At 38.4% G+C, this 15,731-nt stretch overlaps 4 protein-coding genes across 4 annotated transcripts; 2 read left to right on the top strand and 2 right to left on the bottom strand.

Annotated features, from left to right (window-relative positions):
• Positions 1–725: 725 nt before the first annotated feature.
• Positions 726–1,124, top strand: A1O5_00660 (uncharacterized protein). The gene has a single exon (XM_007741279.1). The coding sequence runs from the start codon at positions 813–815 to the stop codon at positions 1,032–1,034; it is 222 nt and encodes a 73-aa protein (XP_007739469.1). The 5' UTR covers positions 726–812; the 3' UTR covers positions 1,035–1,124.
• Positions 1,125–1,820: 696 nt separating this feature from the next.
• A1O5_00661 (cyclin domain-containing protein) lies at positions 1,821–1,976 on the top strand (the record flags this gene model as incomplete). Its single annotated transcript, XM_007741280.1, has 1 exon — positions 1,821–1,976. A coding segment is annotated over one exon (156 nt), but the record flags the coding sequence as incomplete, so codon positions are not given.
• A 3,547-nt stretch (positions 1,977–5,523) lies between these two features.
• On the bottom strand, positions 5,524–8,441 carry A1O5_00662 (uncharacterized protein; the record flags this gene model as incomplete). The annotated part of the gene is made up of 3 exons (XM_007741281.1): positions 5,524–7,193; positions 7,246–7,908; positions 7,955–8,441. 3 exons carry the CDS (start codon positions 8,439–8,441, stop codon positions 5,524–5,526), a joined length of 2,820 nt encoding a protein of 939 aa, XP_007739471.1.
• A 204-nt stretch (positions 8,442–8,645) lies between these two features.
• A1O5_00663 (uncharacterized protein) lies at positions 8,646–10,068 on the bottom strand (the record flags this gene model as incomplete). The annotated part of the gene is made up of 5 exons (XM_007741282.1): positions 8,646–9,197; positions 9,249–9,539; positions 9,597–9,656; positions 9,710–9,935; positions 10,013–10,068. The coding sequence occupies 5 exons, from the start codon at positions 10,066–10,068 to the stop codon at positions 8,646–8,648; spliced, it is 1,185 nt and encodes a 394-aa protein (XP_007739472.1).
• Positions 10,069–15,731: the final 5,663 nt, after the last annotated feature.

Consider the following 15,731-nt stretch of genomic DNA (forward strand, 5'->3'; position numbering starts at 1 on the left):
GACTAGTGCGATATTAATTCCGCACTCTATTAAATGATTAGTCGTACTTACTAATGTTGATTTGAAATCAACATTTTAAGGGTCTTAACTGTGGACACTCATTATCTATATAAAGACCTTTACTCTCCCTAGGTAAATAGTTATCTTCAAGTTCTTTAATAGTCAGTTACCTACCTATAAGGTTTACGATCCATATAAGCCTTACTATCTATACATTAGATAGTTCTCTAAGTCCTTTGAACATTTCTAAAAGTAGTTTCTTAGCTTAGAATATTTCGATTTAATCGTTACTTAATAATATATTATCGTATCTCTTATAGAAGCTACTTACTAAGCTAAAAGCTATATAGAACTTCTACTCTACTTTATAAAAGACGATATATTTTCTTTAGAGTATTTATTCGTTTATTAGTATTTTCTTCTTTACTTTAGAAAGTATTACCGAAGATATAGTTTTATTCTCCGAGACTATAGATATTACGGAAGAAAGAATATTTAACGGTGAAATAGCGACGATAATCGTAAGAAATACGATTAACGAGCTTTAATTAGTCTTATTTCTTAAAAATTTAGAGTACTCTTTTATAAATATAAGTCTCGTAAATCTTATAGAATAAGGTATTATCGGGTACTCTAATAACACTATTTAAGTTATTAAGAAAGTCGTTACGATAAGTTAAATCTTAATACTAGTTTTAGCGTTCACTCTAATATTTAGATAGTAAGAAGAAGTTTATCTCGCTAACCTCGTTAATCTTTTAGATAATATTTATATAGTATCGATTTCGCCTTATAACTACTTCTTTCCGGTTATGTTAATGAATAAGCTTTTCGAACTAGACTATATCGTGACTTCCGTCGGTATAGACGCTTCTATTAAACTTATTAAGCGCCTCGTATTTATTAAGTCTTTACTTATCGAATTTTTATCGTCTATACTTACGGTTAAGTCGAGATACGACGCCTTCTTTTATATCTTAAAGAGTAACGTATCTAATTCGACTTTATTTAATACTAGAATTAGTGACGTATAGGTATATAATTTCGCTCTATTCTACGTCGTTCCGAAATCTTACTTAGTCGAAATATCTTTATTAATTTTATCGAGACTAACGGTTACGTAAGTTATAGATCTATCTAAGATAAATATTACTTAGAATTTAAGAGAGCTTAAATTTATATAGAATTTTACGGAAGTCTCCTTTATCGCTAAAGCTAATAAATAATTGATAATTATATAAATAAATTAGCTTAATTCTTTAATATACGTATCTATAAATATTATCGATACGGGGAAGAGAATATCTTATATATCGTAAGATATAAATAGAGTTACTTTCGTAGCGATAATAGTATAGTAATCTAATAATATCTATAATCTAACTCTTACTATAATGGTTGAATCTATACTTATAGCGATATTCTAATATAGCGAGAAGATAGAATAACGCTATATATTAATAAGACTTTTATTAATAGAGAATTAAGAATATAGTATTTAACTAGTCTCTATTTCTAAATCACTACGTAATAATCTAAGTAAAGAAGTCGAAAAGAGAGCCTCCCCGTAAACTACTTTAATATAGCTATTTTCTATTTACTTTATAGCTCTCGTTCTTACTCTTTATTCGTCTTATCTAGTAAAGAATTATATTATAATAATCGAAATATTATCTCTAGAGACTATTATCTTCGAAGAGTATATAAATGAGATCTTTAAATATTTTATATATAAAGAAACTAAGATACTTCTAGACTTAAACTATATAGATAAGTAACGTAGCCTCGACTAGAGAATACGAATATAACTAGTGGCGTAGTTAGTTAAGATTCGAAACTATCTCGATCTTTATTATAAGGTCTTATATCTAATCGTTAATATTATCGATCGCTCCCTATCCTTAATGAAAGTATTTATTAATCGGTTAGCGCTTCTTATAGCTACATCACTAATTATATCGCTTAAGTATAAATAACGGAACTCTAACTATTCGATATCGAATATTATTAAAATTATCGGCCTTAACCCCGTAAAAGTGCGTTAAGCGGAGCGTATTATTCTTCGACGATTAGACTATAACCTTAGTTAGCTAAGGCTAAGTAGCTTTCTATAGAGAATTAATAAAATTAATAATAAAGAGATATAATTAATCGTATTAGCTTACTACGTTTTAGAAGTAATATTAAGAGATAAATAATTCGTAAGTAGTTTATTTAGTTTTATAGCTATAATTATATATTACTTCGTAAGCGAGATATTAAAGTAATCGATATAAATAAGTTACTACGAGCTCTACGGATATAAGGGTATAATTCTAATAAGATACTAGTTACGCGAATACATCGATCTATTAAGCTATTTTAGAGCGGAATTAAAATCGTTTATCTAAATAATATAAGAGTTATATTAGAATTCTTAGAAGTATCACTTAGAAATCTTTAAGAGATTTAGTTAAAGATATATAGCGTTATTTAAAAAGATTAAAAAGAGATTTTTAGACTATAAGACTTTAACTACTAAAGGAATAAGATAAATACCTTTAATTAAGTTTAATCTTTAGAACTAGAGATATTTATTAGAGAGAGATAAATACGGATAATATTAGCTTTATATTAATATAAAGAGTATTATAAGTATCTATATAATTATATAATAGAGCGTTCGGAAGCTAGTGATGTTCGATATACACCGCTATAAGCGCTATTCCGAATTTCACTCCGAGATAAATAAAAAAGGCTTATTTATAGAAGCTAAGATCTCTAGTTAGTATCTACTATCGTATACTTTAGAGAGTGACTTAATACGATAACGATTAACTTTATAGAGTAAAATCGCTTAGACGAGAAAGAAGAGTTCCGAGGCGATGAGAAATTTCTCTATAACTTCTATTAGAAGCGTAAGGTCGCTGTTAAAGACGTATATATATAGATCGACTTATTTAGAACTCGTCTAAAGCCTCTTTCCTTATAGTCTAGTTTCCACTTTATTAGTCTAATCGCTACTAAAGGTATCTAGAACTAGGACACCTCTTTAAAATATAAGAATAGCTACTATATTTATATTATTCGGCAACGTAATACGGAAACTTTATTATATGAGCTTTAATCTTCTCGCGACGCCTTCTAAGGACTATAAGACTCTATACGCCGAGAAAGCCTATCCGAAGTCGTCTAAAGCTCTATCTTAGTCGTTTATACGATCGGGTATTTTAGTTAGACTTTAGTCTAGAATTAAATCCTTACGTTTCTTTTCACTAAGAACTCCCGCTCTACCACTATTATAACGACGGATATCTTAGATTCTTAATACTATTATTCGATGACGCCGTATACGAAGTCAGTGTCTTAAACGAGACGGAGTCTAATATAAAGCCACTACTAGAATAAATAACTTTAAGAGGTAATGTGTAAAATGTTTTTCAGTGAAATTAGTAATTATATAAATAGCGATATACCTCTAAATAAATGTACTTATTCTTTGACCTCTAGTGAAGTTATGAGTCTCGGTACTTTAGGAATTAAGAAATGTTAGCTTCTACAAATGCTCTACTATATCTAACCAATGACGTTTAAGAGTAATCTACCTTTTCTCTGCCTAGTGGGTAACAACGCTAGTGTATTTATACGCGCTTTGGATTAGAGAGTGATGTAGCCCCCTACATCCGATATATGATAATTTATACGGAGTAATCGACATCCCGGCGTGATGAAATACCCTATATGGTGAAATATGCCCATGGTACTTCGAGTATCACCACGACTGGCACGCCACCTATTGCTGTGATCAACATCTGAGGGTTTCCCTATATTCGAAACCCATTACTCTACAGTTGTTGCCACTCTTATTCATAAATACTAAGATTTGATATTTCCATACCCTGATTTCGTGAACCCTCGCCAAATCAGCTAAGATGACTCCGACGCCCTACAGACATCACTACTTTCCATCCGCCAATTTTAAGATGATAGAGGTGTAAAAAACCTGTCTGTTTATCGTTGAACCGATTATTAAACCAGCCACTAACAATGTTCACGGTTGGTGCTGCTGTATACTCCTACATAAGACCCCTGTTAGATACTTTGATGTAGATCGTGGAACAGCCGAGGATGGAGCCGAGTAGGGTCATGGGTATCAATACGGTAAGGGCACCCGCCATAATCACCACTCAAGCCACTGAAGGCCGACTTGCCACATACACGTGCTCGCATTAATTTCCTGCCGCCTTAGTAAAACCATATCTTCACCCTGAGCTGGACTGCCTAACGCCCTTGCCGCCTCAATCCCACGAGTTAAAACTTGACCCATGATTGATTGTCCTTTGGTCCGCAACCTTCAGCCTTTTTTCATGGCGCGGCCTAGGCACCTCGCGGCTGAACGCCTCGAGGCATTCACGATGCCTGTGGTACTGCAATTCCCTGCTGCACTTATCAACCACCTGCGATGATACGCTCTGATCACCCCTAAACTGAATATATACCACACGTTCTTTGATTTCGCTAGTGACTTCTCTCTTATGACATTACCTGTTGCCCGTCCGCCATAGGGTCGACCGTGTTCCCTGGAGTCAGGTTAATCGTCTGGATCGGCTGCCTGAACTACGATCGCCCACCCCACTTGACTCATCGCAACCTTGCTCAGTCTCGTCATCATGCACAGACTTTCACGACAGCTCCAACCCTGACGAAAATGTGTGCCGACAGCGATGCCAACACAACTTAGCCTATGCGTTCTGACGGCACAATGCCTAGGCTCAAACACGGACATGAAGATTCCCAAATGCTCGATGTGACAAAGAGGAGGAAGCGAAACAAGAACCATGACGGTGCACCGGGGCTCTGACGTATGACCCCTTCGACCAAATTGTTCCACTCTGACTACATGGTTGGATGGATCTGTGCCCCTTCCACTGGAGATTAAGTTTATTATATATCCATGGTCTGTGCTGCCGTTTTATAGAATGGAGCACCTCTGATAGGTACTTCAATACAAATGACTAAACAGCTGAGCACAATATAGACTGTTTTGGCGTGCAAATAACAACTGATTTTGACCGTCGAATCTCGCACCCTAGCCACAAGCATGTTGCTTAGCACCCTTGCCGCCTCAACCCCAGAGCCACCAGCATCTTTGATGGCTGCGCCCGCAACTGCGCAGCTCAAGCACACGGCCAATCTGTTGTGTTACGCAGTCCTTACCACACATTCAGCCTCACTTCGATAGATAGACAGTCCTGACTCGAACTCAACTCTTCAGTGTCTCACTGTCTACAAGGCGTGCCTCCTCCCTCACATGTTAGAAGAGATGCCACCGTGCCTCTAGTGACACCAGTCAGAAAGCGCGATCGGTTGCAGCAATTCCTCTCCTCCCACGGTTCCAATCGCGGCATCACAGGACCTCCTTCATTAGCCTCGATTACATAAGTTCTTTTGACATAGATTCTCAAGCCAGCCAATTTTATCGACACAAAGACACTATACTAAGGCTGACAATATTTCGCCAACGAGCCCTTGAGGTCACGACATTCAACGGCGAGGTGCAATGGTAACTGCTCTCTTCCGCCACGAAGGTATTATCCTGGTAGCTACCTTTTCCAAGCTGGCAACGAGGCTCCTTCTCCAACTGTGGGCTTGATCCGAGAATGGGACATCTGTGGACTTGTTCACAGATGCAGGCCCTGGAGATAGCGCTTGCTGGGAGAGGCTGGCCCTCCTGGCTGTAGTATCGTCATCTGATTGCCGCAAACTGAGAGATTTAGTGCGGTCTCCACTCGTGTTCTTAGGCCTAGTCTGATCTAATGGGGATGGAGAGGTTCCCATGCTGTCTGCCCACGGTCGCATGGGCTGTGTATCCGGGTTCGTGACGGGGTTTGTATTTGATGAGCTGGCTTGGGAGGAAAACTGCAAGCTTGGACCAATTCCGCTGTCGTGGAAGCTGCTTTCCTTGTGCACCGCTGGTGGCGACAAAATCTCGAGCTTTTTGACGTCCAAATCGCTATTCTTGCCGAACAATAGGGCGCCGTTGATCTCAACGAAAGGGTTAACTTCACGAGGCGCCTTCTGGTCCATGGCAATCCTGGCTAGTATTTCCGCCGGTTTAGAGGAACAAGGCTGCTGGACGCGGATGAAACTGTGTTTGCAGCATGGCTCACATGTTCTGAAAGCGTCACTTGAAGGGGAGCAGATGAGACCTTTTGCTATTTCTGGGGAGCTCGCGTCGATTTCACCGTCTTCCCAGCTGCGCTGCTTGATCTCTTTCAGTAGTGATATTGGGACCGCAAGATACTCGTGGCCTTGCGGAACAGTCTGCCACAGTTTGCAGATCCGTTCCGCGGCATCCTCGGTGGGCTTGTACATATCTCCGAAATGTTGACCAAAAAGAGTAATTGCTTGTATCCGCCTTGTCAACACTATCCAGGTTGGCCCATTGGACTGGAGTTCGACAGCCCGCCGAGTCAAGCTGGTACGGGCTGATACGATATCCATAAACTCGTAGCCCTCCAATTTTGTTTGGAATGGATTTGTCAACTGCGTTGTGGTGTGAGTCCTTGCAACATCCGTCTGGTGGTCAAAGATCAGCTCTAAAGTACTCCAAGTCTGTGAGACCAGCTCCCTGAGGCATGTTGTCTTATAAATTGCTCTTCTCCCTTCAACTGAATTGGGCGCATTCTCCGATCGCTTGTTCATCACATTGTCAGACTCCTCGCCAACTATCGACATTGCTTCATGGTGAGGTACATCAATTGTTTCATCGGCGTATGAGCTGAACTCCCTGAGGATGACGTGTTGCATATTGCTCTCGTCTTTTAAAACGTTCTCAGCTGCATCTGGGCCCTGATCTATTCCGGGATGCTTAAATTTCGAAGGGTTGAAAAGGGAATCTTGGCCACCGTAGGGTTCTTGTACTGTCTGCGTCCGCACGAGATGTAGCAAGGCGCTCGCCCCATCAATTAACCACCCTCGTTGAGCTTCAGTATCGTAAAGCACAACGTATTTTTTGCGGGCCTGCTTAATCTGGATCGAGTATCCGGAATGTTTTACGTACATGGGCTTGTCCCTGTTGCCCCGGACCGCAGTCATACTTCCCCCAAGTATCTTGCTGACAGAGATGGTTAGCTTCTGCTCTATAGCCAGGCCTGGAGAGCATTGTTTGGCTCCGGACCAGTCGATCTGCTCGTATTTCACATCTTTTGTTCCTATTCAGACTGTTAGCTGTCAAACAAATAGACAAGATAGAGGGGAAGATACCTAAATGCCTGGTGATATGTGATGCCCATCCAACGAAATGGCGAACGTTTCCTGCCTCTAGAAAGCCCATACTCACCTTATCAACGCCAACCCAACTCGGACAGCGTTCCCGGAAAGAATAGTACGGCATACGATTCCCATCTTCGTTTAACAGGAAGTGCCAGGTGACAGAGTTTTTAGTCTGACGCGTAGGTACAAGCATGGTACAGAGTCCTTTCAAAAGCAGTATTGTACCATAGCGCGTGGCAAAGTGTGCTTCGGCCAGAACGCTCATTAGGTCAAGTGGTAGCTCCAGTCCTTGCTCGCTCTCATGCCGTGCGAGTATTGGAAAGCCGTTGACAACTGTCGGATTACGAAACATTGCGTGCCAACAAGTACCGCCCAGGTGAGTAGACAGATCATGATCCGGAAGCGGAGTAATCGTGAATGCGATTTGAACAGTAACAGATGGCACTTCGTTGCTAGGATGGGCGTCTTTAGAGATTGTGATGTTCGGAGTGGCAAGACACACTCCAGACGATACCGGAGAGTTTTGGAGAGCAGCTCCAAGCCAAGCAAGCTGCTCGCAAAGCTCTGTTAGGGCAGCCTGGCCTCCACGTGCCACGACCGATACCCTAGGTGATCTCAATGAAATGTCGAGCTCCGTGCCATCAGCAAGACAACCTAAATAATTAGACGCTGGACAATAGCTCCTAATACCTTTACTTACTCGAATAAGACAGATTTGGAGATATCAAAGCCTTCTGAAGCATCCGCAGCACCTCACGGCCACTTGAAGGCCAAGTCTGGCGCATATACTCCATACAACTCAGTGCCTGAGTATTACTTCCGGATCCCGTAACGGTGATGGCGTGTTCGACAGCGATCTCCGACGTAGTTTCATACTCTTGACCCATGAGAAAATTCGGAAGGTCCCAGTGTATGTTGAAGTTAATCTGGAACATTTGGAAACGCCATGACTTTGGAGATCTCATGGACGAGATTGTGTCATCAACCTTGCGCGCGATAGCATCAACAATTGTTCCCTTTCTCTCAGTCAATATTGCTGAAGATCGAGCGTTCTCCACAAGCCACTGATACGCTGGACTATCTAACAGGAATGAACGGAGTTCTTGAAATCTTAGAGGCTCTTCGTCCGGGACTAGTGCAGGTTCTAGCGGGAGGTTAGAGCACTCGGCAGTGTTCCAGATCGCCATTTTCTCGGTGACCGACATGCCGTCTTCCTTCGGAGTTGAGACACCCTCATCTTCTGATATCTCTGCGTGTACTTGACCCTCACAGAGCTGGTAAGTAATGTGACTAACAATGAAAAGTGTCAGCAAGCCTTAAGAGAAGTAAAGTACTCTTATGTACAGCCATAAGCGTAGATCTGTATTCAAGGAAGCTTGTATGAAATTTTCTTACTCGCGTTGTTGCCGAACGAATTCCTTTGCCTTACGTTCTGCCTCTGAATTGACACTTTTTTCCAGTCTCAGCGTGAAAGTCTTCAGGAGATCGGGGAGACGAGCGGAGATCCGATCACGGACATCGTCAAGGTCTCCGAGGAAGCCAATGTCCTGGCACAAATCTCCCGCAAATACCGCTATAAGGTTCTTGTTTTCCTGCGGCGAAAGTAGTACCCGTGAGGCATTGCTCAGGATAGATCTAATTGAGGTATTGTCATCGTTTCGTTCGTTACTCTTTGAGACAGTATTCGACATAGACCGATAACCCGAATCAAACGCATCATTAAACGATGGCTGCCTTACTTGTCGGTCTTCTATCGTGGACATGCCCGACTGTTCGTTCGTGATCCGCAGCAGATTATTTCTCATCCTCTTGATTCTCTTGTATACCGTCTCAAAGATGTCGTCACTCTGCGTCTCGAACTTGCACATCGCGCTGTGATCGGCGTCCACGGGAATCAGTTCTTCATTGTTAATTTCGAGGAAGGCGGAATGCTTTTCAACAATCTAATCTCGGTTAATTATATGAATGGAGCATGGAATTAGAACCACCTCTACCAGACTAGAAAGTCCCTTCATCGGTCGCTGCTCATAGAAGCTATACACCTGATAGTCGGGTAATTGGAAGCGGAAATCAGTGTTCAACCGTAGAAGTACATCCGAGTTCGCGTGGAGCGCCGTCAAGAGACGAGAAGAAGGCCCGTGGGTGAGAAATTTTCCGACGTTCGCCAACACATTACCATAGGACGCCTTCTCACTGCCACGATGAGGTGTGCCGAGGAAGATCAGACCAAGTGTTGCATCGCTGATCGACTGGAATCGTGGTTCCAGCCGTGCCTGTAACAGAGCCTAGAAATTGTTAATTCATCATTTATTCCGTAGACCTCTAGTAGAGTATTGGTATACCTGTTTCACCACAATTCCCCCTAAGGAGTGGGCAATAAATATCAGAGGGCGCTCAATCTCCTAACACATAGCATTAACATTGTCTTCACTCTATCCATTGCTGAAATGTGCACCTCCGCTTCCTCTCTCTTGTCTATCAAGTTGGCTAGGAGGCTTTTGGCATGGTCGATCACCTCTGCCGTCGACTGCCCAAATGCCGCGTCCGCGTTGTAGCCGAAGGTCATGATGCGCGCATCGGGGATTTGCTGGGGAAGGAAGTCCTTCAACCAGAATGCCTTCGATTTCGGGTGTGTCCAGGTGTTGACGGCATCGCCACCGATGCCGTGCACGGCCACGATACTAGAGTAAGACTTCAGTCAACGAAAAACCCTGCACAAGGAGAGACCACAGCCAGCGGATACTCAGCAGGAACTCACTCGACGGCGGGCGATGTCGTTGCATCCTGAGGAGCGTAAATGATAGACAGCGACATTGGAAAGAGCAAGTTAGTCTAATCAAGCTGCCTGTCGCAATTAGGATCCAGAAGTGGATAGCATTCCCGTCACAGCGATTCTATCGACGATGACTGCACAAAGGATGGAGAGATGAATAGTCTTTCAGGGCAGCATGAGGCTGCAGCAACAGCAACATCTTTCACAGCCTTGAGCGGTTCAGCTGCTCGGCGCTTAGGCTGTTGTCATTCAGCCACGCAGGATAAGGAAATATTGACGACTTTAGAGATCACGTGCTGATATGTGGTAGGGTGCATTACAGCGGCAAGATGGAGTACGCAACGTGGCGGTGGCTGATGTTCAAACTGTGGCTTGTACCTTACCTGTCATTTACATGCCGTCGTCCTCGGGTTAGTCCTCGGCTGTTCCATGATCTGCCTCGAAGTACCTGACAGGGGTCTTAAAGAGGAGTGTACAGCAGTACCGACCATGAACGATGATAGTAAGAGGTTTAATAATCGGTGATCAGATAAAGAGGCGGTCATATTATATATCTATTGTTTTTAAGTTGTAAAGTTAGCACTATCATAGCATGTGGGAGGTCTCAGCCGTTTTAGCTGATCTCTATACACTTCCAAAAACATAGGTCTCAACACATCAAATCTCGGTATTTATGATCAAAACTCGTATTGAGGATAGCGCAAAGTATCCCCAGCGTACAGAGATCTTGTTAATAGGAATGACACTACTGGGTGGCGTGCCAGTCGTGGTGACAGTCGAAGTACCTTGGACGTATTTCACTACGTAGGGTGTTTCACTACGTAGGGATGTCGATTATAGTCTTAAATCTAATCAACGGGAGGGGGTCTAATCGCTGGCCCATCGAAATTTTTTAGATTTTCGAGTTCTTAAAATGGGACCTTCCTCTACGGTCCTATTTTAAATAAGTAAGATTTAAAGATCTCTCTAGGCCTCTCGTATTTACATAGTAATTCATCTATTTAGCTAAATAGTGAGACTTTCTTAAAATGGCTAATATAAGACTAAGTAACCTCGAACGACGAAAGTTAAGAGACGAATACCGTAAGCTTCTTTTAAAATATATTAGTGTGTAAAATGATCTCTACTAGAGGCTAAAGCTAATTTCATTCTAAGAGAATAAATTAGAAATTAAAGTAGTCTCGTCGTAGATTCGTTTTAAGCTAAAAGAGTCTAATTTATATAAATAAAAATTCGTTCCGTGTAGCTTAGAAAAGTCTAAAGAAGAGAGTGATTTCTCTTTAGTATTTAATAAGGCCGACTAAGTAGTTACGACTAAAGATATAGTTAAAGATAAAGTTCGGAGTAGACTAATAAAGTTATTTTTAAAAAATATAAGTAATTACTTCGCTAGCGTCTATAGAGAACTATATAAAGAAGTAGATAAAACGTTTAAGACTATTTCGTCGACTTTAATATTAGTAGATACGTCGAATTCTATCGTTACGATATAGAAAAGCTATATCGGTACTTAAAGAGACACTATTTAATAATATATATAGCTATAATGTTCTAAAATTAGCTTTAGTATAAAAATTAAGTAGCTTAAAAAGAATAACGCTCGTCTTTTCTATAAGCTATATTAGTGAAAAGATAAAGCGACGACTAAATCTAAATATAGAAAACTTACGAAAGAAGAAGTCTATCGTTAATATAACTTTATTTAGTAGCTTTAAACTTAGATTCGGAACTATTTTAATACAGTAAATCGCCTTATAGACTATATTAGAAGCTACTTTTAGAGACTAAATAAAATTATTCTCATTTTAGAGAAGCTAAAGTTAGAATTAACTATAAAAGTTATCGTAGCTAGATAGATTTAAAGTATAAGTTAAGTGAGAGAGCTAAATATTATCTATAATACTATACCGTTATATTTAATTCGTAATAACGTATATTAAATTAGTAACGATTTCCGATTAGTATTAATCTCTAAATCGCCTTAGATCTCGAAAAGATTAGCTTAAGATGGGAGTATTAGATTAGATTTTAAGATAATTAAATAACTAAGTGAATAGTATATTATAATATACGTAGTATTAGTAAGGCCTAACGATATAGAATACTAAATAAATATAGTCTTCTTATTCTATAGTTTATATTTTAATTTCGTATTTATTCGCACTATACGTAAAAAGTATTATATAGCTCTAGCTATTTAACGAGTAGTGACTATAATATCTTTATACCGTTCGTTTCGTTTAGATTATCGAACTAAAGGTGCGAGAACCGAGATATTTAAAGAATAAGACTTATTTAGTAATAATAGTTCGGTTCGGATATTTAAAGACTTTAGAAGGCGAAAAATATAATCGTATATTGTTTATTAGTACTAATTCGGTCGGTAATTTAGAAACTAAATATTCTATTTTCTTAAATACGTTCTCTTTTAGTTTAATTTCACTTTAGTTACTTATGAATACTAAGTTATTGTACTCTTTATACTTCTAGAGATTTATACTTAGAAGTTAATTAAGTTTCGCGGAGCGATTATTTTATTATTATATTAGCGTAAGAATATAGAAAAGACGAAACTAAAGAATTACGTTTACTTCTAGATTTAGTTCTTTTAGTATTTAGATAAGATTAAGACTAGCGATATTATCTTTATCTATTTACTAGTACGTAATTCTAATATCTTCGGTCGTAAATTTCATTACTCGCCCGTATAATATATATTTTCTTAGATTATTTATATCGAAGTTAGAAAGTCGACGATCTATAAGAAAGTTAGTAGTAATTAGAAAGATAGTATTAAATAAATATTCTTATATTATTCTCTCTAGAGGTTCTTTATCTTTATCTATTCGGATAAAATATATTAAATAGAAGCTATTGATCTTCATTATTTTATAGTTACTCTATAAAATAGATAAATTAAGATTCTTACTTAATTTTATAGATAAATAGTAATTAGCGGTAAATCTATTTACTATATAGAATATTTAGTATTAATAAATTAAAATAAGATCTAGACGTAGTAAAGTTAAAATTTCTTTAGTTATCGCGTAAGCTCGTTTATTATCGGCGATACGTTTTTTCTCTTCTTACTATATTCTTATTTTACTATTATAATACGGTCTAATATCGAGTATAATAGTATTTTTTAGGCTATATCGTTCGTTAAATATAAGATAAAGAGAGCTATTAATATATTATAGAGTAGTAGAACTTTTAAATATCTCTTAGTACGAAACGTCTTCGGCGTTATCGCTTAATTCGAGAAATAAAATTACGAGATCTCTATAATTAGTTATTAATGTTTATATATTTTATCGCGTATATAGAGTAATATATAGTCTAGCCGTAAGGTCGTCGAGAAACGTAAGATATTTTTGAGTTATTATATAATTACGCTTACTAATTTCGTACCGAAGACTTAATAAAGCCGGGCGAATATTCTTTAGATCGGTGAAATTAAACGATATATTTAATATCTTAAATACTATAACGAATCGAAATAATCTCGGCTTTTATCGATAAATTCGCTCTAACTCTTATCGCGCGAGAGTACTACGTCTTTAATAAAGAGTTAGCTAGTATACGCTTTCTTAGCCGCTAAGAAAAACCCTTTACTTTATACGTCACTAGAAGCGCCGGCCACTATTATATCGATAATAAGAATATCGAGCGTACTCCGCTATTTCCGACTTTATCTTAATCTCTATAAGAACCGAAACCAGAATAAAGTTAACTAGGGAAGCGATACGTATTAGTCGGAACTCTTTAACGAAACTTTCTTAATTTAACGCTAATATCGTCTCTCGCCTAGCGCATTCTATACGCTAGGCGTACGAGTTTCGTAGAAAGAATACGTCGATATAAGGCGCGAGTAGTGATACTAAGTATAGAAGAAAAAAAGTACTATTATTATTTATTTTAAAAGTAAAGACTATAAGCTAATCGATACTAATAGAAGTATATTTACTAAGGTAATAAATAAATCGTATAGTTAAATCGAAATAGCTAAGTTAATAAAGATAAATTAATTTACTTATATAATTTAAATACTTAAACTAAACTCTTAGAGCTTATTATAATACGGTATATAATTAGTCTTAAACGCCGTAACATCGTCGGAATAAACGTTTTCTAGAGGCTTCTAAATACTTTTCTTATTTAGATAACTAAATCACTTCACTAAATATTAAACTTATCTTTTAATCTAACTTTTAGCTAGTAATTTCTTAATCTTTTATTAATTATCTTTTAAATCTATAGTAGTAGATTAACTATAACTTAAATCTTAGATACTAATATAGAATTATACTATCTTTATCTAGATTAATACGACGGTAGAAGAACTTAAGTTCGAGATTAGTATTTCGTAATTATCGTCGATCTCTATAGAATCTTTCGTTTTAATATTTAGAGTTAAATTAACGCTAGAAAATTCGTTCTATAAGATTCTTTAAACGTCTAAAACGTCTAGGGTATTAATAGATAAGTCGTTTATAATCTTAGTTAGATATTACTATATTATAGTTACTAATATTTAATACGCACTACGAGATTAAGTAAGTATTAAAAATCTCTTATTAAACTTATCGTAAAGATTTATAAGATTAACTATCTCGATCTAATTAAAGTTTACCGCTAGACGCCCTCGACGAATAATCTTTAGGTCGATCGGAATCGTAGCGACGATAGGTTCTAACGGGGCGACCTAGGGAGAGAGATAGTTCTTTCGAGCTTTAGATATTACTTCGAATAGACTACTTAATAAGAATAATAACGAACTATCGATATTAATGTAGTTATTACTCGTATTCTAAACGCTATTCGCTTATAATATATATCGTAAAGTAAAACTATTAATTATCGATAGCGTTTAGATTCCGTCGGGAGAGTTAGAATTAAACTTTAAGGCCGAGATATTAATAAATTTACGGTCGTCTATATCTTTAGAGAGGTACCGCTTAGATTCTAATTTATAATTAGATCTTAGTCTTAAGGCTCGGCCTTTTAACTAGACTAAGGAACGAGATCGCTTTCGCCGAGTAGTATCGAAAGACTTAAGCTTATAATTTAGACTTTAGTTTAGTGAACGTTAACGCTTTTATACGCGTTACGACTTAGAAGTACCGTAGAAATCTTCTAGATAATACTAAAGGCCGGACTTCGAAAAGAGTATCGTAGAGTATAACGAATATAGATATAGAAAGTAATTCTTAGTGTTTAGACTTATAATATTGTCACGAGCCCACCGTTGTCCCCAAGTACTCTACGCCCTCCACCCGAATCGGGTGGACGGTATAGAAAGAAAAGGATAAGGTAAAGGATGGTTGAAGCACAAGGCTATCGATTAACGCTACCTTACCCTTTTCACGTGACAAAAGAGAGGAAGCTATAAGAGTCTCCTCTCACCCGAATCGGCTAAGAGAGAACTCTTCCTTTTTTAAGCGTTGAGTCGTTGTCAATAGGACTACGTAAATAGAATAAGACATTTAGCTACTCTCATTTCTTTGTACCTACTACGTAGCGTAGGTCCCTAATAATTCTCAACGCTTTCCTATCACGCAGTGATACTATCGAGCTAGCAGTAGCTGTATGCGACTCTAGGGAGACCCCTAATAACTATCCTTACTAGGGTGAGTTCCCATCTAAATCGGGTGAGAATGAACCCCCCATCGCCCCGAGATAATGGGGCGCCCGAGGTCTCGTC

Source organism: Cladophialophora psammophila (assembly GCF_000585535.1).
Source record: "Cladophialophora psammophila CBS 110553 chromosome Unknown aczJe-supercont1.1, whole genome shotgun sequence".
Lineage (NCBI taxonomy): Eukaryota > Fungi > Ascomycota > Eurotiomycetes > Chaetothyriales > Herpotrichiellaceae > Cladophialophora > Cladophialophora psammophila.

Coding starts and splice junctions, on each gene's coding strand:
- A1O5_00660 (XM_007741279.1), top strand. CDS start 813: ATGTTAATGAATAAGCTTTTCGAACTAGACTATATCGTGACTTCCGTC.